A 26,033-nucleotide genomic window follows, 5' to 3' on the forward strand; every position below is an offset into this window, starting at 1 on the left:
TATGCTAGAGAAGACTCTTGGGAGTCCCTTGGACTGCAAGGAGATCAAACCAGTCGTTCCTAAAGGAAATCAACTTTGAATATTCATTGGACGTACTGATTCTGAAGCTGAAGTTCCAATACCTTGGCCACCTGATGCCAAGAGCTGACAATGGAAAAGACCCTGATGCTGGGAAAGATTGAAAGCAAAAGGAGAAAGGGGTGGCAGAGGGTGAGATGGTTGGATGGCATCACCAATTCAATGGACATGAGTTTGAGCAAACTTAGGGAGATAGTGAAGGACAGGGAATCCTGGCGTGCTGCAGTTCATGGGGTCGCAAAGAGTTGGACACTACTTAGCGACTGAACAACAATAAACAACAACAACATATATTTTATAGTTTAGCTCAGAAGTTAAAGAGAAATTAAAATTAACATGTATTTTTTCATATTATTCTGAAATACCAGCTCTATACTAATAAAATTTAGAAGTTAAAATATTGCTTTTATTCATATGCTTCCTTTTCATACATCTTTATTGAGCCTACATGCCTTCTACATGCTAAGCACTATTTTGAGTGCTTTGGAGGAAATAAATATGACTGAGATAGAGACTGTTCTCTGAGAGGCTTTATGACAGGAAACATTAGGTACATAAAGAGCCAAAAGGCAAGCCACAATGTTATAAGGACAACGCAGGGGTTTAAGTAAAATGAAAATGCAGAGGGGCTGGTGAGCACTTCCTGGGATGAACCAGGAAAGCAACAGGGAGAGAAGGTGCTGGTTGAACAGGTATGAGGGCCAAAGAACACCAGGAGCACAAGTCTGGAGACGTAAGACAGCAAGGAAGCCGGGAGTTGACAAGTAATTCCATTTGCCTGCAGCCAAGAGAATGTGCCAGACTGTGAGATGCTTCCCAAAGTCCTGCGGAGAGGCAGGTCTCTTGGTGTCTCCGCGAGGCTCAGCATTCTTATCAGCTAATCAGGGCCCGAGCCTGATTTGGAGTGAAGGGGAGTTCCTATAGATGGCAGGTGGCTCATCTGGGATAGAGTGTCACTGAGAGTGAGGGTGTGCTGTGAGGGCAAGGATGCACGCTCCCTGACAGTGTGCAAGGCCGTGGGAGCCACCGTGGATCGAGGTAGCAGGCAGGGTGTAGGACTCGGGAGGCTTGGAGGCCCAGAGTCTGCACAGTCACTTCCAGGCCTGCCGTAAATGTATGTTATAATACTGTAACATATTCCAGTTAGCCTATGTTTCTGGTGTGAAGGGCTTCCACTTGGAGAGTGATTAAAACAACAGTGCAGTCACAAAAACCAGTCACATGCTGGTTAAAGTCCTCTGGATTTGGGTGATTTCGAGATAGAAAGCTGTCTCAGATGCCTTTGCTCATAAGTCCTACTGAGCCATACCTTAAAGACCTCTCACGTATATTCCCACATTAGACAGAGCAGTTTCTCAGCCTTGGTACTACTGGCATTTCTTCAGTGTGGAGGTTTATCACACGCATTATATGACGTTTAGCAACATCTCTGACCCCTACCCACTAGACTCCAATAGCACCCACCCTTCAGCTGTGAAAACCAGAAATGTCTTCAGACATTGTCAGATCCCTTTTGGGGTGTAAAACTGCCCTGATTGCAAACCACTGAGCTAAAGTGAGTATCTCATTATGTCACTTTTCTGTTTAATGAAAAACATATATACAATACGCACATGCACACATGCATGAAATACACCAAAATATTAGTGCTTGTTCAGTTCAGTGGGTGAGAGGGGTGATTTTATCTGTTACATGTATAAAATACATACATATATATACATATAATAAGGAACTTTATATACATATATAGTATATATAGTAAGGAAAAGAATGGTATTCCTAGAAAGGGATGAATGCCTCCCTGCTGTCTATAGGATCAAGACCAAGCTCCTTAGCAGATACAAGGTTTCGACGTTCTGGCCTCTGCCAAATACTCCCACCCCATCTCTTATCAGTCTCACCTCACACTGGGTCACTGAGTCTCAGTGACCAAGGTGGATTCTTGCTTTTTTCCTGTTTCTGAATCTTTGTTGTGTCATTTCTTTCTGCCTGGCACAACCTCCCAATTCTAAGTCGCCTAGCTCAGTCCTACATGTCCTTCAGACACTGGCTCTCTTTTTCCAGGAATGCTTCTGATTCTCCAGTCTGAGTTAAGTGCTTCTCCTATAATAATCTCATGGCGTGAATACCATGCATCCAGCACAGCACTTGCCATATTACACCATAATCATCAGTGTATTCACTGATGTCACTCAGGTTGCAGTTAGGACAGAAGGCATCTTTTCCTCAAGATCCTTACTGTCATTTGCCCGAAAATCACCACAATGAATATACGAATCCATGATGACTGTGATGTGATTGTCACTTCCTAGAGTTCTGCCCAACTGTACGCAGTCATCTGGTGTTCCCTGCTAGATTTTAAAGCCCTCCAGCTGAGGGCTTTGTCTTGTCTTCAGGATTTTATCTCCAGAATTAAACGCGGTATCTAATCAACAGAGTAGGACTTTGATAAATAAGAGAAACTATCACATGCCAGGAATTCTGATGGCCCTTCCCATAGTGGGGGGCAGGAGGCTCTGCTGCTATAGCTCCCAAACCTGGATAAACATCTGAATATCCTAGAGAAATAAAAATCAAGGGCCCCACTCCAGACCGGAATCAGAATCATGAGGCCGGGGCCTGGTAATCTGTCATAAGTGCTGGTGAAATCCTAATAATGATCAACCAGATCAGCTGGGAACCACTCCCTTTGTGTTGCTTCTCCCTCCTGTCACCACAATAGTGCCACACCTGGGATCACTGAAGGAACATTTCCAAAGAAGGATTTTACTCACTCTGATTTCTCCTTTGATCTAGGCGTCTTACATTCCTGTGTCCTCCAACTCAAACCTAGGTACTTGGCAGGAAGAAGGAAGATGGTATAGTATGACATTTGGAAAGAGAGAAGGAGGAAAAGAGAAAGAGAGACAGAAAATAGAATTCAGGGAGAAAAAGTTACCTGCTCTTTAAACTTTCTAAAATTGCATTTGAACTTTTTGCTGATGTAAACAGAGGTTGCAGCTAGACTGCTGGACTGCTGTGTACATCTTGTGATAGACCAGACAAATTTGGGCATGTCTGAAGAGCAGCTAGGGGGCCTGGATGGATCCACCAAAACACTTTGCATCCTCAGGTAAAAAAAAATCATCCTAAAGGGACAGGGTAATCAGCACGCACACCCTCACCCCAGGAAAGCAGCTGACACTCTCTAATCGCAGCATGGTGCCGAGTACTCACTGTATGCTCCACACTGGGAAGGTCCTCAAAGGAGAGACGGCAACCTGCATTTGACTGCACAGGTTGCTCATGAGCCTTACAAGCTATTTCTCTTGTACTTCCTCTTTGCCCTAGTCCTTGGGACTACCACAAAGGGAAGAGCAGAGGGGAAAACAATGCACTGCCCTAAAATCACCATAATGAACTGGGGGCACGTGGCCTCACAGCTTCGAGAATCTGTAGGCACAAAGATAAGGGGCCCCCTTGCAGGATGACTTCATGGTGGAGTGTGTTGGCTCATCGAACAGAGGGTGGCACCCCACCTATTCACGGAAGGGAGTGATCAGTGGGATAATGGGGGATCTGAAACAAGAAAAAATAACTGGAGATACTACTGGGCCACCAGGGAAGGTGCATTTATAAGTTCATGACATACACTGTTAGGTACTTCCTGAACTACGTGGAAGGCATTTGTGAGGCAACGGAGTTACTGAAATTCTGTGGTGGGGGCTGAGTACCATATGTCTCAGATAATAAACACCCCCAAACAAGACGCAAGAAAACATAACTTACAGGGAAATGTTAAGAGAAAGATATGCAATCCTGTCAGCCCTCGGTATCCGTGGGTTCTGCAGACTCAACTAGCCATGGATGGAGCCCCCCATTGGCTGAATCTGTGGATAGAGAGTGCTATCTGCACATTTTTAATAAGAAACTCGAGCATCTGTGGGGTTTGGTATCTGCAGGAGGTCTCAGAACCAATCCCCCACAGATACCAAGCTACAATTGTATACGTATATTCTCTTGAATTTACTGGCTAGCAATAAATGATTAAAGCACTAGTGGAAATTATTTCTTTGTTCCTGGAGTTGTGGTAGAGTCACAGAGAGTACAGTTCAATTGTTTACAAATAGGATTAAAATAAAAATGGGATAATTAGGAAGTACATAAATTTGGGAGGAGAAACTTCAGTAGTCATATTTGAATCAGACATGGCAAAAGTTTTTGCTATTTTGTTAACTAATGAAGTCACTATGTTCTCACAGCTTTCTGGGGGTCAGCTTTCTTTCTGTGATTTGCAGAAGATCCTCTAAAACTGCTTTGCTAACTTGCTCTCCAGAGGACCGAGTGTGACAATGTCAAGTTTTGATGGCTTCAGCAAGTAGAAACCTGACCGTTTCCCAGCACAGGATGACTGTGCTTCCCCCAGGGCCTTTGTCAGTTCCTCCCACTGTGCTTATAGGCAAGGAGCAGCTCCTGTCTGATTCTGAAGCTTGCTTCTGTATTTTGAGAAAGATCAGAACTGCTGAATGAAAAAAAGCTCCACTTAATAATAAAGAGCCCCTCAGAATGTATGACACACCATTTATTGTCCTGCCATAGGGCTACACACCCTTAAAAACAACCTCTCCCCCAATACACACATTCAAATTCAGGATTTAGATCCAAATATTTAGGTCACACTCATATTTAAAAACAACAAGGGTATATTTTTATGCTTTACCTTCTGAAACCTACTAGGAGCAAACAACAGTGTATTCGTTACATTTTAAATCAGCACAATTACAGTTTGAAATTAAAATGTTTTTAAAGATGGCAAATCTGGAAACTGTGAAACATAAACATATGCTTAAAGGATAAAATTTGTTTCATTTTTATATGTTGTGTTTGTCTGGTTAAAAGAGAGCTACAAGTCATTTTGGTATTTAAGAAGAACAGTTGCTAAACAGAATTTTGCAAGTTTCGTTTTAAAAAAATTTGGTCTATAACCAAAATCCATGATACTCAGAATGAAGACTATTGTTTTTTTTTACCTTCTTTGATCCACTTTTGCAGCAACTTACAATATGAGCCTGAAATTAACTTGTCAGTTACCTCAACTTTTCCTAGTTTACTAATGTTAGATTGTTCAGCTACAATAAAACTCTGCCTTAAAGAAAATTACCTGAAACACAAATTACATCATACATCCCAGCCACCCCTCATATTAAGAATATTTCTTTTCTCTCTAAAAGAAATATTTCTCATAAAGGAAATACTCCTCAATTTTAAATTGTCAAATGAGAGAATTACTAGCGTTTTAAACATGTTTTACAAAGAAAAGCAACTCACCGGTTTGAAGAGTATTTCCTTGTAAGCAACTCTTGTAGAAACAATCACATAAATCTACATTTTGTCCAGCTCTTCATTATTTCGCCAGGGACAAAAACAGCCTCAGCTGAAAGCTGGAAGTAAAAAGCTTCCATTCCCCTAAGAGGGGAGGACAGAGCTGAGTGAGTCTCAGAGACTCATCACATACCTCGCCAGCTGCTTGCTGCCTACTGTTTTTCAGCAAGAGTGACCTCAAACACCTTTTAGTTAGCACTGCAGTGCACGCTTAATGGCACACAAGGAACATATCACGTGCCAAGCCAACACCTTAAGAGGGTGGGAAGCTTTTCAACCAGGAAGACATGCTGGAAATATTTAGCAGTCAGCTCAATTGCACGTAAGCAAAGACTTGCCTGTTTTTCACTAAACAATCCAACAGCATGATGAGTCAAGACGAACTGATTTACACAGTTTTCAACTGGGAATCAACTGGAACAATACCTTCATTGCTCCCAAAGCTTCCCTTTCTTCACTTAGCTTTAAATTCCAGGCTCTTGGAGCAGTGGAGAAACTGTTAATAATTATTTCTCAACATTTAACCCATTATTCCCCACATCCACCTCCTGGGACTTGTGCCATTGGTTAGAAGCCGGATTTCAGATAAGCCCAGTTTCAAAGTTTCATAAGGACTTTGTCCCTTACAGAGCTCAGCCCCGGTTCCTTTGTTACTATCTGGAATGAAATGCTAAGAACAAACATTAAACATTCTGAACACAAAACAGGCTGCTAGCCTCTAGGAACCGGTAACTAGTGAGTTGTCACATGATCTGAGTTTACTCACCCTTTCTGTCCCAGCGACTGAAGCTTTGAAGTCTCCTTTCTGGATTTTCTGAATGAGAACAAGGAAGCAAATGATGATCTGAAGTTCAGCCGAGAAGGAATGGATGTTGGGTTTCTTTGATTGAGTATATTTTTAGATCTTGATGTTTGTAATTCCACAGGGTCTAAATGAAAATTATAAAAATTCTGCATAACTAAAATATTTCCAGGTAAATATATTGGAGAACTAATCTCTCTTCACCCTCCACGTGGTCTAGAAATGCAGGCATCCCTATATGAACTGGGCGGGGGGTGGGGAGCGGGGAGGATTCATCCCTGTATGAACCTCAGGAACCAGGGACACTCCTGTGCCATGGACAGTTCTGCTCATTGGGGGAAAAACCTCGCAAAAAGTAGGGAGTCTTTCAACATGTATTGTGGACTGCAGTTCTATAGAATGTCCCTCCCCCCATTCCAGCTTCAAGGTTTTCTCAATGTATCTTCCCCGCGGCAACCAAAACCAAAGCTTCATTAGGGACCTCATTCAATTCTCATGCCACTCTTAACTACCATGTCCTTTAGAAATCTTTATTTTGGTGCTTTAAAACCATCATGAGAGACTGCATAACTTTTCATATCAAAGAAAGTAAAGGAAAAGCATATTAAACCCTTCAGAGTATTTCTTATTCCCATCAAAAATCTATCTCTGTGTATATGTATTTGCTACATATATGCTTTATATGTGTGTAAGCATGTAACATATATGTATAATATATGTACAGATAATACATAGTATTATTTATGAGTATTAAAAATTCTAAGGCAAGAGCTCAGTTCAGTCAGTCCAGCCACTCATTTGTGTCCAACTCTTTGCGACCGCACGGACTGCAGCACGCCAGGTTTCCCTGTCCATCACCAATTCCTGGAGCTTGCTTAGACTCACATCCATCAAGTTGGTGATGCCATCCAACCATCTCATCCTCTGTCGTCCCCTTCTTCTCCTGCCTTCAACCTTTTCCAGCATCAGGGGGTTTTCTAACGTGTCAGTTCTTCACATCAGGTAGCCAAACTATTGGACCTGAAGCTTCAGCATTAGTCCTTCCAATGACTCTTCAGGACTGATTTCCTTTAGGATGGACTGGTTGGATCTCCTTGCAGTCCAAGGGACTCTCAAGAGTCTCCTTCAACACCACAGTTCAAAAGCATCAATTCTTCAGTGCTCAGCTTTCTTTATGGTCCAACTCTCACATCCATACATGACCACTGGAAAAGCCGTAGCTTTGAATAGATGGACTTTGTCAACAAAGTAATGTGTCTGCTTTTTAATATGCTATCTAGGTTGGTCATAGCTTTTCTTCCAAGGAGTAAGCATCTTTTAATTTCATGGCTGCAGTCACCATCTGCAGTGATTTTGGAGCCCAAGAAAATAAAGTCTGTCACTGTTTCCCCACCTATTTGCCATGAAGTGATGAGACTGAAAGTCATGATCTTTGTTTTTTGAATGTTGAGTTTTAAGCCAGCTTTTTCACTCTCCTCTTTGACTTTCATCAAGAGGCTCTTTGCTTTCTGCCATATGGGTGGTGTCATCTGCATATCTGAGATTATTGATATTTCTCCTAGAAATCTTGATTCTAGCTTGTGATTCATCCAGCCCAGCATTTCACATGATATACTTTGCATATAAGTTAAATCAGCAGGGTGACAACATACAGCCTTGACATACTCCTTTCCCAATTTGTAACCAGTGCATTGTTCCATGTCTGGTTCTAACTGTTGCTTCTTGATCTACATACAGATTTCTCAGGAGGCAGGTAAGGTGGTCTGGTATTCTCATCTGTTTCAGAATTTTCCACAGTTGGTTGTGACCCACACAATCAAAGGCTTTAGCATAGTCAATGAAGCAGATGTTTTTCTGGAATTCTCTTGCTTTTTCAATGATCCAGTGGATGCTGGCAATTTGATCTCTGGTTCCTCTACCTTTTCTAAATCCAACTTGAACATCTGGAAGTTCTTGGTTCATGTACTGTTGAAGCCTAAAGTTTGGAGAATTTTCAGCATTACTTTGCTAGCGTGTGAAATGAATGCAATTGTGTGGTGGTTTGAACATTCTTTGGCATTGCCTTTCTTTGTAATTGGAATGAAAACTGACCTTTTCCAGCCCTATGGCCACTGTTGAGTTTTCCAAACTTGCTGGCATATTGAGTGCAGCACTTTAATAGCATCATCTTTTAGGATTTGAAATAGTTCAGCTGGAATTCCATCACCTCCACTAGCGTTGTTCATAGTGATGATTCCTATGGCCCACTTGACTTCACATTCCAGGATGTCTGGCTCTAGGTGAGTGATCACACGATCGTGGTTATCTGGGTCGTGAAGATCTTTTTTGGTAAAGTTCTTCTGTGTATTCTTGCCACCTCTTCTGAATATCTTCTGCTTCTGTTAGGTCCATACTGTTTCTGTCCTTTACTGTGCCCATCTTTTTTTTTAAGTATTTGTTTATTTCTGGCTGTGCTGGGTCTTTGTGGTGCTTGGACTTTTCTCTAGTTGCGGTGAGCAGGGGCTGCTCTCTTGCTGTGGTGCAGAGTTTCCCGCTGCGGTGGCTTCTCTTGCCAAGCACAGGTCCTAGGGCGATCAGCCTTCAGTAGTTGCAGCACAGGGGCTCAGCAGTTGTGGTCCACGGGCTTTAGATGCCCCGCTGCATATGGAGTCTTCCCAGACCAGGGATCGAACCTGTATCCCCTGCACTGACAGGAGGATTTTTAAAATACTGGACCACCAGGGAAGTCCCACTGTGCCAACCTTTGCATTAAATCTTCCCTTGGTATCTCTCATTTCTTTGGAGAGATCTCTAGTCTTCCTCATTGTATTGTTTTCCTCTATTTCTTTTCATTGATAACTTAGGAAGGCTTTCTTATCTCTGCTTGCTATTCTTTGGCACTCCTCATTCAGATGGATGTATCTTTCCTTTTCTCCAGAGCTACACATATCAAGTCCATCATACTGTAATACTTTAGACATGCTGACATGCTGGTAGTTACAAAGTTAGAATGTCTACAGAAGACATTTGTTTGTGCTCACTTATGGAGTTTAAGTTACCAAAGTACCAGAAGGGTGGCAGCTTCTCTACCACCTGTTCTCATTCTCTCTTCTCCTTTCCCTCCCCTCCTTTGTCTCCCTCTCCTTCTGCACCATCGTTCCATTTATTTAAATGCTCACTGTGTTAGGACTCAGTATTTTATACATGTTATTTTATTTCATTCTCAACAACCACCATATGATCATACCCATTTAAAGATGTGAAAACTGAGGCTTACAGAGAGTCACATGGAGTGGAGAGAGAGAGTGGATATTTGAATCCACCCCTTTTTGATATTGATGCCTGTGGTCTTAACCACTGTGCTGTCTTGCATGATTATAAAAACACCACCCCCCCAAGACACTATAATACATTGTCAGTTCACTCTTTTTATTGTGAGCTTTTGTCTCTTATGATTTAAAAATAGTCCTAAACACAGACTGGTTAAATTGGAGATCCCACTGAACCCTTATCTACAATGAAGAGCCATAACGTCTCACCATTTTCTGCCATCCCCTTTCTCAGCCTATGTGTAAGCGGTAGTTTTAACATTTGGCTAACATCCGTTTCATTACAAAACTTTTTCCTTTGAATTTCTTCAAACCATTCACCAGTCACTCCTTGAAGCCATCTGATATCCCTCTTTGTCTTCTGGAGTTTGCTGAAATAAAACAAAAATACACACGCTTTAAATTTCTTCACATGAAGTGCAAACTCATGTGATGGGTCAAACTTTACCTGGTGGAGGAGTTGTAAACCTCTAAGTCCAGGGGAACACTGGCTCTAGTTGGAGTTTCCGTTTCACTACCCTACCATGTATATATTTTGACTGTAATTATCTAAACACGATGACAGTCTAAAAGTTTTTCCTAGTAGTTGAAATAATCAAGTTGCTGAGGACATTGTGGGTTGAGCCTTGTGCAAACCGGACCTAACAATGCAACTGATTGATAGGTATTTTAATGACATGGAGAAACTTGAATATTCTAGTTCTGTTCACTCATTCATTTATTTGTTAACAATCAGATGTTTATTGAGCAATGTTTATGCAACAGGTCCTATAACAGATGTAAGCAGCAGTTCTTGGTCGCTTAGTCATGCCCAACTCTTTGCAGCCCCATGGACTACAGCCCACCAGGCTCCTCTATCCTTGGAATTTTCCAGGCAAGATTACTAGAATGGATTGCCATTTGGGTCCTTATTTGCCCATCCAGTGGTCAAGAAGAAAAGCTTACATGCAGAAAAGAAACTGTTAAATGTAATGGTCTTAGATAATGGAATTCTTTAAACACAAAATCACAAAAGCCTGTGGTGAGGACATGACTAATGCTCACTAGTAAGGGAAAGTGTGCTTTGAGCTTAAGAGGAAAAGTCATCCAAAGCACAAATGTGTCTGACCCATACTTCCAGAATGTCAGAACTGAAACTCTGCTATTATTTCTTTTTCCTTCTCCCCTGTCCTTATCTACTTAGTCTTCTTTCAAATGAAAATGCTGCTCTAAGTTCTTAGTTAAATCATCAGTTGTAACTTTAAAAAAAAAAAAAAGCAGATAATTTGCTCCCTTTGAGGAGGACCCTAGAACTGTTTGGAAAAGAGAGATGTTTAATCCAGAGGGAGACTGCCCTGGACAGAGGTAAATAAAGCAAGAAGGGGAGTCAGAAGAACCTAATGACAAATTTCATCAAAGGGTCAGGTTGGCAAACTTCTGATGAAAAAGCCAGGCTTCTTGCTGGGCTCCAAGCTTGGGAAATTCTGCTGTTTTGGAAAGAATTTCTTATGACTCCACAGTTGCCCTTTATCCAGAGTCCTCTGTGAAGCACAAATGTTAGAGACTTTGTACTCCTAAGAAAGCGGTGTGCAAGTCAGCTGCAGAATGGCTAATTTGGGGTTAAAGGCAATGCACTGTAATGGTTGCAAGTCAGGTTCCTGCTTAGGGCTATGATACTGTCATCTTATAAAATAATCAAGAGGCCATCCTGCCCAGACTTGCATTTTGAAAAGCATTAAGCAGCAGTCATCACACAGAGTCCACACAATTTGCATTAGTCCCTTCCATTTTGCCACTGCCACCCCTCCGACACGTAGTCCCTCCTCTCTCTATTGCTACTACTCTTACAGACTAAGAGACCACAAGTACCTGCTTCTAACCAGTACTGACTGCTGTCAACTTATCAATACCTTATTTATTAATGTCTCACTTTTTTTTTGGCCATGCCACACCACTTGCAGCATCTTAGTTTCCCAACCAGGGACTGAACCGTGGATCCAGGAAAGTGAAAGTGCTGCCTAACCACTGGACTTCACGGAATTCCCTAATATTCCATGTTTATACATGACCTTTAGTTTCTCAAAGCCCTCCCAAGTGATCAGACATTCAGCAGCACCCCTGCCCACTTCTCAACACATCCTTCTCATTTCAGAGGACAGTCAAGCTACCTGACTTAGGAACTTTCTAGTCTTTATTTTCTTGGGCCCCAAAATCACTGCAGATGGTGACTGCAGCCATGAAATTAAAAGACCCTTGCTCCTTGGAAGGAAAGCTATGACAAACCTAGACCACATATTAAAGAGCAGAGACATAAAAAAAAATTAATTAAAAAAAAATAAAAAGCAGAGACATCACTTTGCCAACAAAGGTCTGTATAGTCAAAGATATTGTTTTTTCTAGTAGTAATGTATGGATGTGAGAGTTGGACCATAAAGGAGGTTGAGCGCTGAAGAATTGATACTTTTGAAATATGGTGTTGGAGAAGACTCTTGAGAGTCCCTTGGGCTGCAAAGAGACCAAACCAGTGAATCCTAAAGGAAATCAGTCCTGAATATTCATTGGAAGGACTGATGCTGAAGCTGAAGCTCTAATACTTTGGATTGGATTGCTGACTCAATGGACATGAATCTGAGCAAACTCCAGGAGATGGTGGAGGACAGGGAAGCCTGGCGTGCTGCTGTCCATGGGATCACAAAGAACTGGAGATGTCTTAGTGACTGAACTGAACTGAGCTCAATAAATATAACTTTGTTATTTTTTCTAAAGCCTCCATATAACACTGACTCTCTTTTAAAATAGTCACACTTCATTTCATTTCATCTCAAACATTCATTCCACACTGGCACTCAAATCCATCACTGCCTGTCTCTTTTTAACATCTAGCCAGTTAAGTCAGAAGTCTGTACCTCTAAGTGAATACTCAGTGTGTTTTACTCCAGGAAATGGATCTTAAAGAAATAGCCCTTCCCCAAAGTACATTAATTTAACTGAACATTATGCAGCTGCTAAAAATTACTCGGGCAACATAGTGTCCTGCGAAAATGCATGTGACATAGCATGAAGCAGAAAAAATAAAGTACAACATTTTATCTATACTTATAGCTATGTGAAAAATAATGCACCTATTTGGACACACAAGAGAAAGAAAAATAAACACCTGATTTCTTAGAATAGAATAATTACAGGTATCAATTCCACTTTTAACTTCTATAAAATTATGTTTATTCAATAGGTACAATATATTTTTATTTTGGTTTAATTGTGAATTTTAATTTATATGATCATTTTCCATTATAATTTTTCTTGTAGATAGAGAAAAATCAATCATATTTTCACAATCCTAATGCAATCAGTATTGCCCTTTTGATGTGATTTTTTTTCTTCTGCATTTCTCATATGGTTGTAATAAAATGCATTAAATATACATTTGTGGAAAGCCTCCTGGAGAGAAGATACAGAGATACAATGGTGAGCAGAGCAGATATAGCTACTATCCTAGAGACCTTATTGTCTAATGGGAGAGACAGATATGAGTCCAATAATGATACAAACATAAGATAACAAACAGTGGTAAGTATGATTTCTTCATCCAACACACGTCTGAACTCTGGGCAAAGATCAATAAGTCAAGTCCTTGCCCTCATGGAATTTACAATCTGCTGGGGTAGGAGTGGAGGCAAACAATAAAAAATTAAGCAGGTGTTATGAGAGCATATAACAAGGGGACCTGGTTATGTGAGGTGGAAGCAAAGATTTCCTTAAGAAGATGACATATAGCCTGAAGGATGAAGCAAAAAGGTAGTGGGTGGGCAGTTCTGGGAGAGAGCTTTCCAGGCAAAACAGTAGTAGCTATAGAGTAAATGCCCCCAAGGAACGAAGCAAGGAACTGAAACAAGCTGGCCTGGCTGGAATGTGGAGGTGGAAAATAAGACTAACTAAAGGGACAGCAGAAAGGTAGCTGCTAGATCATGCAAGCGTGAGAGCTGGGTTAAGCAGTTTGACCATCAGTCCTGGAGCAGTGATAAAGCATCAGTGACAGGGCAGGAGCATGACACATCAGATTTGTACTTTAGTTTTATTTTATTGGTTGGTTGATTGATTGATTTTTGGTTGTGCTGGGTCATGGTTGCTGGACAGGCTTTTTTCTCTAGTAGTGGAGAGTGGGGGCTATTCTCTAGATGCAGCACATGGGCCCAGTAGTTGCGGCACACGGGCTTACTTGCTCTGTGGCACATAGGATCTTCCCGGGTCAGGGATCGAACCTGTGTCTTCTGCATTGGCGGGCAGACTCTTTACCACTGAGCCACCAGGGAAGTCCCCAGATTTGTACTTCAAAAAGATTTACCTGGTGGTCTGGTGGTTTGGAGTCGGCCCTCCAGTTCAGGGGACACAGGTTCAGTCCTGGTTGGGTGACTAAGATCGCACGCGCCAGGGAGCAACGAAGTCTGTGAGCAGCAGCTAGAGGGCGCTCACGCCAGCACCACTGCGCCTGCGTGCTGTGGTCCGCGCTCTGCAACAAAAGTCTGTGCACTGCAACTGGATAAAGTCCACGTGGCACAATGAAGAGTCCACACACCACAGTGAAGACTCAGAGCAGCCAAAAAAAAAAAAAAATCATCCTAGACTAAAAAGGAATCCTAGACTAAACTAAACATCCTAGACTAAAAACAAAATGAAGAGGCAACCTACTGGATGGGGGTGGGGGAGTGGGATATTTGCAAATCATATTAGCTGATAAGGGTTAATTATCAAAATATACAAATCACGCATAAAACCCAATAGCAAAAAAGCAAAGTATATGATTTGGGCAGAGGATCTGAATAGACATTTTTCCAAAAAAGACATACAGATGGCCAACAGGCACATGAAGAGATATTCAATGCCACAAATTATCAGGGAAATGCAAATAAAACCACTTCTTACCTGTCCAAATGGTTATTATCAAAATAAGAAATGACATGTTGGTGAAGATGTGGAGAAAAGGGAACGCTCAATGCACTATGTGTGGGAACACAGTTGGTGCGGCCACTACGGAGACAATATAGAAGTTCTTCAAAAAATTAAAAATAGAACTACTATGTGATCCAGCAATTCCATTTCTGGGTATTTATCTGAAGAAAGTGAGGACACTAATTTGAAAAGATATGTGCATTCCTGTATTCATTGCAGCATTATTATTATTATTTTTTTTATTAGTTGGAGGCTAATTACTTTACAATATTGTAGTGGTTTTTGTCATACATTGACTTGAACTAGCCATGGATTTACATGTATTCCCCATCCCGATCCCCCCTCCCACCTCCCTCTCTACCCGCTCCCTCTGGGTCTTCCCAGTGCACCAGGCCCGAGCACTTGTCTCATGCATCCAACCTGGGCTGGTGATCTGTTTCACCCTAGATAATATACATGTTTCAATTGCAAAAGAAACTAAAGAGACCATAGCAAAAATCAACAAAGCTAAAAGCTGGTTTTTTGAAAAAATAAACAAAATTGACAAACCATTAGCAAGGCTCATTAAGAAACAAAGGGAGAAGAACCAAATTAACAAAATTAGAAACGAAAATGGAGAGATCACAACAGACAACACTGAAATACAAAGGATCATAAGAGACTACTACCAGCAACTCTATGCCAATAAAATGGACAACTTGGAAGAAATGGACAAGTTCTTAGAAAAGTATAACTTTCCAAAACTGAACCAAGAAGAAATAGAAGATCTTAACAGACCCATCACAAGCATTATTTTCAATAACTAAGATAGGGAACAACCTAAGTGTCCATCAATGAATGAATGGATAAAGATGTGACTTTATACACACAGACATACAAAGAATGAAATCTTGATGAAATCTCGCCATTTACTATGACATGGATGAAGCTTGAGGGCATTATGCTAAGTGAAATAAGCCAGAGAAAGACAAATACTATATGACATCACTTGTATGTGAAATTTAAACAACAAAACCAAGTTGATAGATACAGAGAACAGGTTGGTGATTGTCAGAGGTAGGGGGAGGGTGCCAGGGTGGGACAAATGGGTGAAGGAGGTCAAAAGGTACAAAATTCCAGTTATAAAATAATTATGTCATGGGGATATAATGTACAGTATGGTGATAATAGTTATTAATACTGTACTGAATATTTCAAAGTTGCTAAGAGTAGAGATCTTAAATGTCCTCATCAAAAGAAAAAAAAAAGCTTATAACTATGTGCAGTGATGGTTGTTAACCAGATTTATTGTGATGATCATTTCACAATTTATACAAATATTGAATCATTATTTTGTACACCTGAAATTAATGTTGTAAAATAATTTTAAAGGCTTTTTACATTAACGAATAATGTCAATCACACATCAACAACAAAAAAATTTTTTAAAAAGATCATGCTAACAGCAGGTAGAGAAAAGATTCCAGTGGGGAACAGGAGAGAGTGGTTAGGGTACTTACAGGGTCGAGGAGAGAGAGACCCTGTTTACTTGGACAAGGATAGTGCTGGTGAAGTGGAATAAAAGTAGAAAGTACTCAGAGCTACTAAGTGGGTGAAACTGTCCACCAAATGATTAAGTGACCTTGGAAGGTTAGGGACACAGACATGTCAAGAAAGATTCCTCAATTTCTAATTTCCATAGGTGCATAGAAGAAGTCATTCTTCAGATAATACATATATAATCTTCAAAAATTATATATAAAACACCTTCATCATTACTTATTTTTGGAGCAATCATCAAATATTTGCATAATATTAAAACTACTATGATTTCCATGATTTATTTTCTGTTCCTCTGGTATAGAACATTGTTATTCTCCTTATAAATATTGCTTAATGAACATAACTGCACATTTTCTATTTTCACAGTGCCCTGACAGGGGCTGAAGTAGAATTGTCAGATCAAAGAGTCAAAGTGTTTTGATGACTCTTTATTTTTATTTTTTCAAAATGACTGCAGCAATATTACTCATGCCAGCAATGCGTAAGACTACTAGCGGTCATCCTTGGAAGACTAAATATTATTATTTTGATTATTTTTACTTCCTGAATTTCATACTTTCAAGGTACCAAGTTTATAATGTGGGCAGCTATTTTTTCTTTTAAGAATTTTTTTCTCGTCTTAAAAAATATGCTATAAAAAAAGCTACATTTCTTTGATAAGAAGTTTGAACACTTCCCACATGTCTGTTTACTAATTATATTTTGTGCTTTGGCAATTGTACATTTCATCAATTTCTAAATCAATGTCTCAGAGTCTTTCACTGTAATGTGATAAACTAGTTATTTCCCCCAGGTTTTTAAAATTCTGATTAAATTTTGAATGTTGAGCCATATAAACCTCATTCTCTCTCAAGGTTTAGAGTAGGTTAAAACATAATTAATCTGTAAGTTTATGCTAATATTTGTCTCTAAAAGAATAAGAAATGAAATGTGGAGAGTGGTTACATGTAGATAAATGAGATGGCAAGATTTTGAAGAAATCCAGTGGCTTTTAAATCAGAAGTATTCCAAGGTTTTCAGGAAAGTGGGTGAACATGTACAACCAAGAGTGAGAAAATTCAAGGGTAAGATAGTAATTTTATTCTGAATTAATTAATTCTTAATTAACTGAATTCTGCCAAGAGAATGCACTGGTCATAACAAAGACCCTTTTTCAACAACACAAAAGACGACTTTACACATGGACATCACTAAATGGTCAATACCAAAATCAAACCGATTGCATTCTTTGTACTTGGAGAAGTTGTATCCAGACAGCAAAAACAAGACCTGGAGCTGACCACGGTTCAGATCATCATCTTCTCATGGTCAAATTCAGGCTTAAACTAAAGAAAGTGGGGGAAACCACTAGACCAGCCAGGTATGACTTAAATCAAATCCCTTATGAATATGCAGTGGAGGTGATGAACAGAGTCAAGGGATTAGATCTAGAAAACAGTGTGCCTGAAGAACTATGGACAGAGGTCTGTAATATTGTACAGGAGGCAGTGAACAAAACCATCCCAAAGAAAAAGAAAAGCAAGAAGGCAAAGTGGTTATCTGAGGAGGTTTGACAAATAGTTGAAGAAAGATGAGAAGTGAAAAGCAAGGGAGAAAGGGAAAGGTTCAATTCCGTTCAGTTCAGTCGCTCAGTCGTGTCCAACTCTTTGTGACCCCATGGACCGCAGCACGCCAGGCCTCCTTGTCTATCACCAACTCCCGGAGTTTACCCAAATTCATGTCCATTGAGTCGGTGATGCATTCAGCCATCTCATCCTCTGTTGTCCCCTTCTCCTCCTACCCTCAATCTTTCCCAGCATCAGGGTCTTTTCTAATGAGTCAGCTTGTCGCACCAAGTGGCCAAAGTATTGGAGTTTCAGCTTCAACATCAGTCCTTCCAATGAACACTCAGGACTGATCTTTAAGATGGACTGGTTGGATCTCTGTGTAGATCAAGGGACTCTCAAGAGTCTTCTCCAACACCACAATTCAAAAGCATCAATTCCTCAGGTGCTCAGCTTTCTTTATAGTCCAACTCTCACATCCATACATGACCACTGGAAAAACCATAGCCTTGACTAGATAGACCTTTGTTGGCAAAGTAATGCCTCTGCTTTTTAATATGCTGTCTAGGTTGGTCATAACTTTCCTTCCAAGGAGCAAGCATCTTTTAATTTCATGGCTGCAGTCACCATCTGCAGTGATTTTGGAGCCCCATAGAATAAAGTCTGACACTGTTTCCACTGTTTCCCATCTATTTGCCATAAGTGATGGGACCAGATGCCATGATCTTAGTTTTCTGAATGTTAAGCTTTAAGTCAACTTTTTCACTCTCCTCTTTCACTTTCATCAAGAGGCCCTTTAGTTCTTCTTCACTTTCTGCCATAAGGGTGGTGTCATCTGTATATCTGAGGTTATTGATATTTCTCCTGGCAATCTTGATTCCAGCTTGTGCTTCTTCCAGCCCAGCATTCCTCATGATGTACTCTGCATATAAGTTAAATAAGCAGGGTGACAATATACAGCCTTGACATACTCCTTTTCCTATTTGGAACAAGTCTGTTGTTCCATGTCCAGTTCTAACTGTTACTTCCTGAAACCTGCATACAGATTTCTCAGGAGGCAGGTCAGGTGGTCTGGTATTCACATCTCTTTCAGAATTTTCCACAGTTTATTGTGATCCACACAGTCAAAGGCTTTGGCATAGTCAATAAAGCAGAAATAGATGTTTTTCTGGAACTTTCTTGCTTTTTCAATGATCCAGTGGATGTTGGCAATTTTATCTCTTGTTCCTCTGCCTTTCCTAAAACCAACTACACCCAACTAAATGCAGAGTTCCAAAGAAAAATGAAGAGAGACAAGAAGGCCTTATTCAATGAACAGAGCTTAAAAACAGAGGAAAACAACAGAAGGGGAAAGACTAGGGATCTCTTCAGGAAAACTGGAAATACTGAGGGAACATTTTGCCCAAAGATGGGCACAATAAAGGACAGACATGGTGGAGACTTAGTAGAAGCAGAAAAAAATCAAGAAGAGATGGAAAGAATATGCAGAAGAACTGTACAAAAAAGATCTTAATGACCTGGATAACCACAATGGTGTGGTCATCACCCAGAGCCAGACATTCCGGAGTGTGAATTCAGGTGGGCCTTAGGAAGCACTGCTGTCAATAAAGCTAGTGGATGTGATGGGATTCCATTAAAGCTATTCATAACCTTTAAAATGATGCTATCAAAGTGTTGCACTCAATATGTCTGCAAATCTGGAAGACCCAGCACTGGCCACAGGTCTGGAAAAGGTCAATCCTCATTCCAGTTCCCAAGAAAGGCAATATTAAAGAATGTTAAAAATATTGGACAATTGCACTCATCTCCCATGCTAGTAAGGTCATGCTTAAAATCTTGCATGCTAGCCTTCAGCATTACATGAACCATGAACTTCCAGACCATCTTACCTATCTCCTGAGAAACCTGTATGGGAGTCAAGAAGTAACAGAACCCTGTATGGAACAACTGATTGGGTCAGGATTGAGAAAGGTGTATGACAGGGCTGTCTGTTGTCACCCAGTTTCTTTAACTTATACGCTGAGCACATTATGAGAAATACTGGACTGGATGAGTTACAAGCTGGAATCAAGATAGGTGGGAGAAACATCAACAACCTCAGATATGCAGATGATAGCACTCTAATGACAGAAAGTGAAGAGGAACTAAAGAACTCTTGATGAGGGTGAAGGAGGAGAGTGAAAAAGCCAGCTTAAACTAAATATTAAAAAAACTAAGATCATGACATTTGGTCATTACTTCAAAGGGTGGAAGCAGTGACAGATTTCGTTTTCTTGGGCTTTAAAATCATTGCAGATGGTGACTACAGCCATGAAATCAGAAGATGATTGCTTCTTGGCAAGAAAGCTATGACAAACCTAGACAGTGTATTGAAAAGCACTCTGCTGACAAAGGTCCATATAGTCAAGGCTATGGTCTTCCCAGTGGTCATGTACAGTTGTGAGAGCTGGACCAAAAAGAAGGCAGAGTGCCAAAGAATTGATGCCTTTGAACTGTGGTGCTGGAGAAGACTCCTCAGAGTCCCTTGGACAGTGGGGAGATCAAACCAGTCAATCTTAAAGAAAATCAACCCTGAATACTCATTGGAAGAACTGATGCTCAAGCTGAAGCTCCAGTATTTTGTCACCTGATGATGCGAACAGCCAACTCATCAGAAAAGCCCCTGATGCTGGGAAACATTAAAAGCAGAAGAAGAGGGCATCAAAAATGAGATGGCTGGATGGCATCACTGATGTAATGGACATGAACTTGGGCAAACTCCAGGAGATGGTGAGAGACAGGGAGGCCTAGTGTGCTGTAGTCCACAGGGTTGCAAAAAGTCAGACATGACTGGGCGACTGAACAACAACAATGGCATTATGTTTACATATTACTAAATAAGTAAACATAAATAGCTCTGGCCCTTGAAGTAAAGATAAACCACTAAGGGAAACTATGAATGACATAAAAGTCTAAATACTTGTTGCTGCTGCTACTGCTGCTGAGTCGCTTCAGTCGTGTCCGACTCTGTGCGACCCCATAGACGGCAGCCCACCAGGCTCCCCCGTCCTTGGAATTCTCCAGGAAAGAACACTGGAGTGGGTTGCCATTTCCTTCTCCAAGGTATCAGTAATTTAACTCCTTAATGTTATATACCCACAAGCCCTATGCTCTATAAAATAAATACAATCTGTATACTTACAGAGGTTGACTGAGCTTCTTATATTAAAAAGAGCACACCAATTATAAACTCATTCATTTATTTAAAAAATAAAATATCAAATTAGCTCAACACTAGCAAAAAAAAAAAAAAATCTGAACATAAAGCAGGGGTACCTTGACGTGTGAAACTTAAAAAGACACTATTTAAGTTTCCACTGGCCTCAGTCTAAGAGATAATATTTGCTTGCAAGTGGAACTCAACCAATTTCATGGCCAGCCTGCACAGGGCTCTTCCTCATCTATTTTGGTTTGTTATATATTCAGCCAGTCATTTCAAGCACACAGTCCACCTTATGCCCAAGAAAATAACCTCAAGGTTACAAAGGACATGCATATAGACAATTCACCAGTATACAGCTTTCTTGCTTCATTAGCCCAGCTTGACTCAGCATATCACAAGGGACTGCTGTCTACACATGTAATTTGTCTACCCCCAGGCTGATTAACTTGACTAAACGAAATCAGGTCTTTTCTTGCAGTCCCAGCCTTCTGTTCCAAGTCAAAATGCTCTTCCTTCATTCATAACAATCAGTCTGTCATGTGCCGCCTTCAATTCTGTTCTAGAGCCTGCAATGAGTCTGCCCTCTGAGGTTCCTCCTTCTATGTTAAATTTCTTTCCCTTTTTCATCTTTGAGTAATAAACCCATCTCCCCTCTCCTCTTCCGTGTACTCCCCAACTGTGCCCCTGCTGACCGTCGCCACTTACTGTTCTTTGCCCATGTTTTTCTGAGCAGATCTCTGTCATCTCTATTTTCATGACTAACTATGTACTAACTATCGGGAATGTGTTCTTCATCTTCCGGTCTTTGGCCCCACTTGTCTGCTCCCTGAGAACCAAACCCTGGCCTGTTCTTGAGCTGCCCTCAGATAGTAGAAAGAGCACGGAATGAGGGTTAGGCTCTAGCCTAATGGGTGATCTTGGCCAAATATTCAACTCCCTTGGCTTTGTTTTTCTCACCTGTGAAAGAAGATTCAATGACACTGTAGGTTGTTTACAAAGCAGGCCTGCACAGTTCCTTTCATGGCTGAAGGCATACTCCTTTATGGAGTGATTTTGTCCCTCCTCTGCCCTCGTGAATCTGGACTAGCCTTATGCTTGCTTAGACCAACTGAATGCAGTAAAACGAAATTTGAGACTTTTGGGTCTAGGCCTCAAGAAGACTTGCAGCTTCTGCCTTCTCCCTCTAGGAATCTTGATTCTCTGGTCTGAAGAAGGCCCAGGCTAATCTCTCCTGGAGGATGCATTCCTGTGTAGAGAAGGGCCCAGCAGAGTGCTCACCAGTTGCCAGAGATGTGAGCAAAACTTTCTTAGACCATCTGGACACTGAAATGAAATATTTCCTGCTATATTGGTGGGCAAGAAATGTCACAGCCATCAGTGATTCTGGCCCTCCAAATGTGAGTGAGGGCTCCCAAAAGGAAACACAATGCCTGAGATGCAGCAGATGCTGTCATCCCCCATGGTGATTGCTGAGGAATTGGGGGAATGCAAGAAGCAGTCATTCACCACATTTGCCACTTCTTATGGTGAACAAGGAATTAAGGATGCAAACAATCAAGAAACAGGATTTGGCCCCAGATAGCTACAGTACATACAAAAGGAATGAATTCAGTGAGCTCAGAGGCTTGCATCTTCCCATACAAAGAAGATAGGATGCTAAATTCCTGGTTTTCCTTACTTAACAATAGTCTTTGATGTTCAGACTGCCTGCCTCCTTTGTTACAAACTAAGCCTGCTCCCTCACCTGACTACTAGGAACAGTATCCTCAGGGTTTACTGAGATCCTTCCTCCAGGGCTCAGAGTCCTTAACAGTTCCCCCATATAAAGTAACTCTACTTTCAGTTTGTGACTAATTTTTCAGTCAACAACACCATCTAGCTGCCAGATGAATGAAGCCAAATGAGTGATCCCAGGCCAGACCAGGAGAAGCACCTACCTGAGCCCAGAACAAAGGGTTGTCCCTTAGAATAATAAATGAATAGAAGTCATTTTAAGTCTTTAAGCTTTGGGATGGTTCGTGCACAAAATATTTTAAAAAGGACACAGATAAGATTATTTGGAAGATGTCTTCTGGTCTGAAATATATAGTCAAACAACTCATCATTCTCACATCTAATTAAATCATTGAGAAATCATATCAGAACTGAAAAGGGGCTTAAAGCATAATCAGGTCAAGCTCCTTGTCTTTAGGTGAAATAACAGCAATAACAAGCAATAAGGGAAGATGCTGTGTACTGAACACCCACCATCTCCCAGGATTCAGCAGTCATCCTCAGAATGCTGCCCTCATTTATAGAGACCAGCAGGCTGGAGCCGAAGAACTGGGATGCAAACTCACGCCTCACTGGAAAGCCTGTGGCTGCCTGACCTAGCTCTCTGTCTATGGGTACTATGAACCCCATTAATAAACAAGGCAACAGATACAAGCTCAAAGGGACTTTTGCCAATTAAAAAGGGGACAATGTGTATTCAAATGTGATTGAGGATAGAGCAGTTAGATAAATGTTGAAAGCAAACAGGTCCCCCAGGCCAGAAATTAGGAATCACAACTGCCATTTTCTTGTCAGAAAAGTCTCCAATTTCTCAAAATAGTTCCCTTACCATTGCCTCTTGCCAAGGGCATCAAATCCTCTTTTGGCCGTTTTCACCTCCCTTTTCATCTCCTCAGCACACATCTTTTTCCTCTACTTGTCTTATTTCCTTGGTTTCTACACACTTATCAGTTTCCTTTTGCAAATGTATCTTCTTACATCTTTTTTGCCTTTCGGGCAGCTAAACATCCTGATCTCTATCAAGCTTTGACTTATTCACAGGGACCTCCCCAAACCTCTCATCTTATCATAGTCTCACTGGCTCAGTTATCAGTAAACCCTAGAACAAATTGTTCAATTACACTGAATCCTGTAAAAGTGTATCTGTCACTTGAATTATAGGAGATTAAAGCAGCATTAAGTTTTCCTCTCACAGAGGAATTCAAATACATTTTTGTTTTATATTGCCTAGCAACCACAATACACAGAAAAGAAAAACCACAATATACATGAGTGCAGGGGGTGGGAACTGTGTCTGAATCAAAGCCTAAACATTTAATTAGTATAAGAGCAGACATAGGATCAGTCTGTCATAGCAAGGGCTTTTCCGACCCTGAAACCCTAAGGAAACTCACCGTTTGGGGAAAATGTTGCCTTTTGTTTTCCTGAGCCAAAGGTGATATTTCCAAGTCTAGATTTCTCATCACTTATGATCTAAGGAAAGCTTTAGGGCAACTACTGTGAGTTCTCAGCCAGGAAGAGGCAGAATAAAGAATGCAAAAGCCCTTGTTCAGTGCAGCTTTACATTTCAGGGCCTGGTCACTCTTCTCTTTGTTTGCTCTTTTGAAAAGATTTTTTTTAACAGCCACTGCCCCTGATATCAGAGTCTATTTTTTGGCTCAGCCCAAGGCCAAGACTCAGAAAAGGACAGAGATTAGGAAAAAATGGGCAGGTGTATTGGAAAAATGTGTCCTTTTGATCACAGTAAAGTTAAACCATAGAAGGAAGTCTGAGGAAGGAAACTCACATAAGGAAAAGTGATAAACAAAAGCAAGCAAGAGACGACAAAAACAATAAACATTTAGAACTCTAAGAGTGGTAGGAAATAATGGCACTGCCATTCAAGCAAAGTTAGATAATAAAGCCCATTTAATATCCCTGAATGGCTGTGATTGATCCAACCTAGAATAAAAGACAACCTTTTCTATATTTTAAAAATTGACCTGTGTAAATCTTCTTGAATGCTTATTCTCCTGTGATACAAAGTCACAACAAAAGGTAAAAATGATCTAAGTAATACGAAGGATGTGTAATTCCTTTACTGGTTCAGATCACAGCAAGTCATTTTGTATTGATCAGTCAGCCTAAGGAAGGTGACTAGAAAGGACCAGCTGTCCGCACCAAGGCCTACCTAAGAGTTTAAGTGCCATCCCCTCATCTGGCCTCATGGCGTTCTGTCTTTCTAGTTTTGTCTTCTCTCTTTTCTTAACCTATTATGGAGTAGGAAATGGCAATCCACTCCAGTATTCTTGCCTGAAAACTTCCATGGACAGAAGCGCCCTGGTGGGTTACAGTCCACAGGGTCACAGAGTCAGACACGACTGAGTGGCTGAACACACACACACACACAATCCATTTATACCTTTTACCTGAATCACCTGGGAAAGCATCCAGTGTCACCTTTGTAATTGCCAAATCGTACTGAATTGCTTGTCATGCTCCTGTTTGTTTCACTAGCTATCAGCTCCTTGAGGACAAGTATTGTGTCTCATTTCTCTTAATGTATGCAGGGCCTAGCATGGTCTTGTAACTGAGCAGGACCCTGTGGGTACCTCTGTCAAGTTTATGATGAACCTGCTCATCTGAACCTTTATTCCTTTTCTTATTCAAAACTTGTTCTCCTCAAGACTGAGGAGTATCAAAGAAAAGGGGGGTAATTATAACCAAGCAGGACACCATGGGATGTTCCAAGGACAAGCCTTCTCTCATATCCTCTGCTTTAGCTCCTCTCTGAAGTACCTAGATAATAGTATTTGATGCACAGTTCCTTAGCTGTTTTGCAGATATTAAAACAAAACAAAACAAAACAAAACAAAACTCCCCCTTTCCAGTAAACCAGTCAATCCTAAAGGAAATCAATGCTGAATATTCATTGGCAGGATTGATGCTGAGGCTGAAGTTCCAATACTTTGGCCACCTGATAGGGAGAACTGACTCATTGGAAAAGACCCTCTTGCTGGGAAAGATTGAAAGCAAAAGGAGAATGGGGTGGCAGAGGATAAGATACTTAGATAACATCACTGACTCAATGAACATAAATTTGAGCAAACTCTAGGAGACTCATGTTACAATAGGACATGACTTAGCAACTGAACAACAAAAACAGCTCTAACAAATGGAAGACGTTAACTACTTGACAACCATCTGCACATAGCCCCAGACCTCCTGGAGCCTAAGGACTGACAATGTTAACCCCTGTGACCCCACCCTGCTACCTCTCCACCAGCCAATCAAGAGAATTGTGCACAAGATGATCGCAGGCCCTGAGACATCTTTTTCCTCACCTGGCTTTTTAAAATGTTTTGTGGAAACCCCTTGGGGAGTTGGGCAGTTTTAGGGCATGAGCCACCTGTCTCCTTGCCTGGCCTTGCAGTAAGCCTTTCTCTGCTCCAAACTCTGACATTTCAGCTTGTTTGGCCTCACTGTGCATTGGATCCACAAACTTCCATTAACAG

The 26,033-nt window shown here is 40.9% G+C and overlaps 1 protein-coding gene across 5 annotated transcripts in view; it reads right to left on the reverse strand.

Moving 5' to 3' along the window:
* EXPH5 (exophilin 5) overlaps nt 1-26,033 on the reverse strand; it is a 92,833-nt gene that overhangs the window by 21,801 nt on the left and 44,999 nt on the right. For 3 of the 5 annotated variants that reach the window (XM_043898565.1, XM_043898555.1, XM_043898573.1), the window contains exons 2-3: nt 9,760-9,920; nt 6,206-6,368 (exon numbers count right to left, since the gene is read on the reverse strand). In XM_043898565.1, the coding sequence (XP_043754500.1) occupies nt 6,206-6,368; nt 9,760-9,920 (324 nt within the window). Of the gene's footprint in view, nt 1-5,385; nt 5,882-6,205; nt 6,369-9,759; nt 9,921-26,033 lie in introns of those variants that run through there. The other 2 variants (XM_043898592.1, XM_043898583.1) reach the window with 1 other exon arrangement.

The sequence above is a fragment of the Cervus elaphus genome, chromosome 1, assembly GCF_910594005.1.
Source record: "Cervus elaphus chromosome 1, mCerEla1.1, whole genome shotgun sequence".
Lineage (NCBI taxonomy): Eukaryota > Metazoa > Chordata > Mammalia > Artiodactyla > Cervidae > Cervus > Cervus elaphus.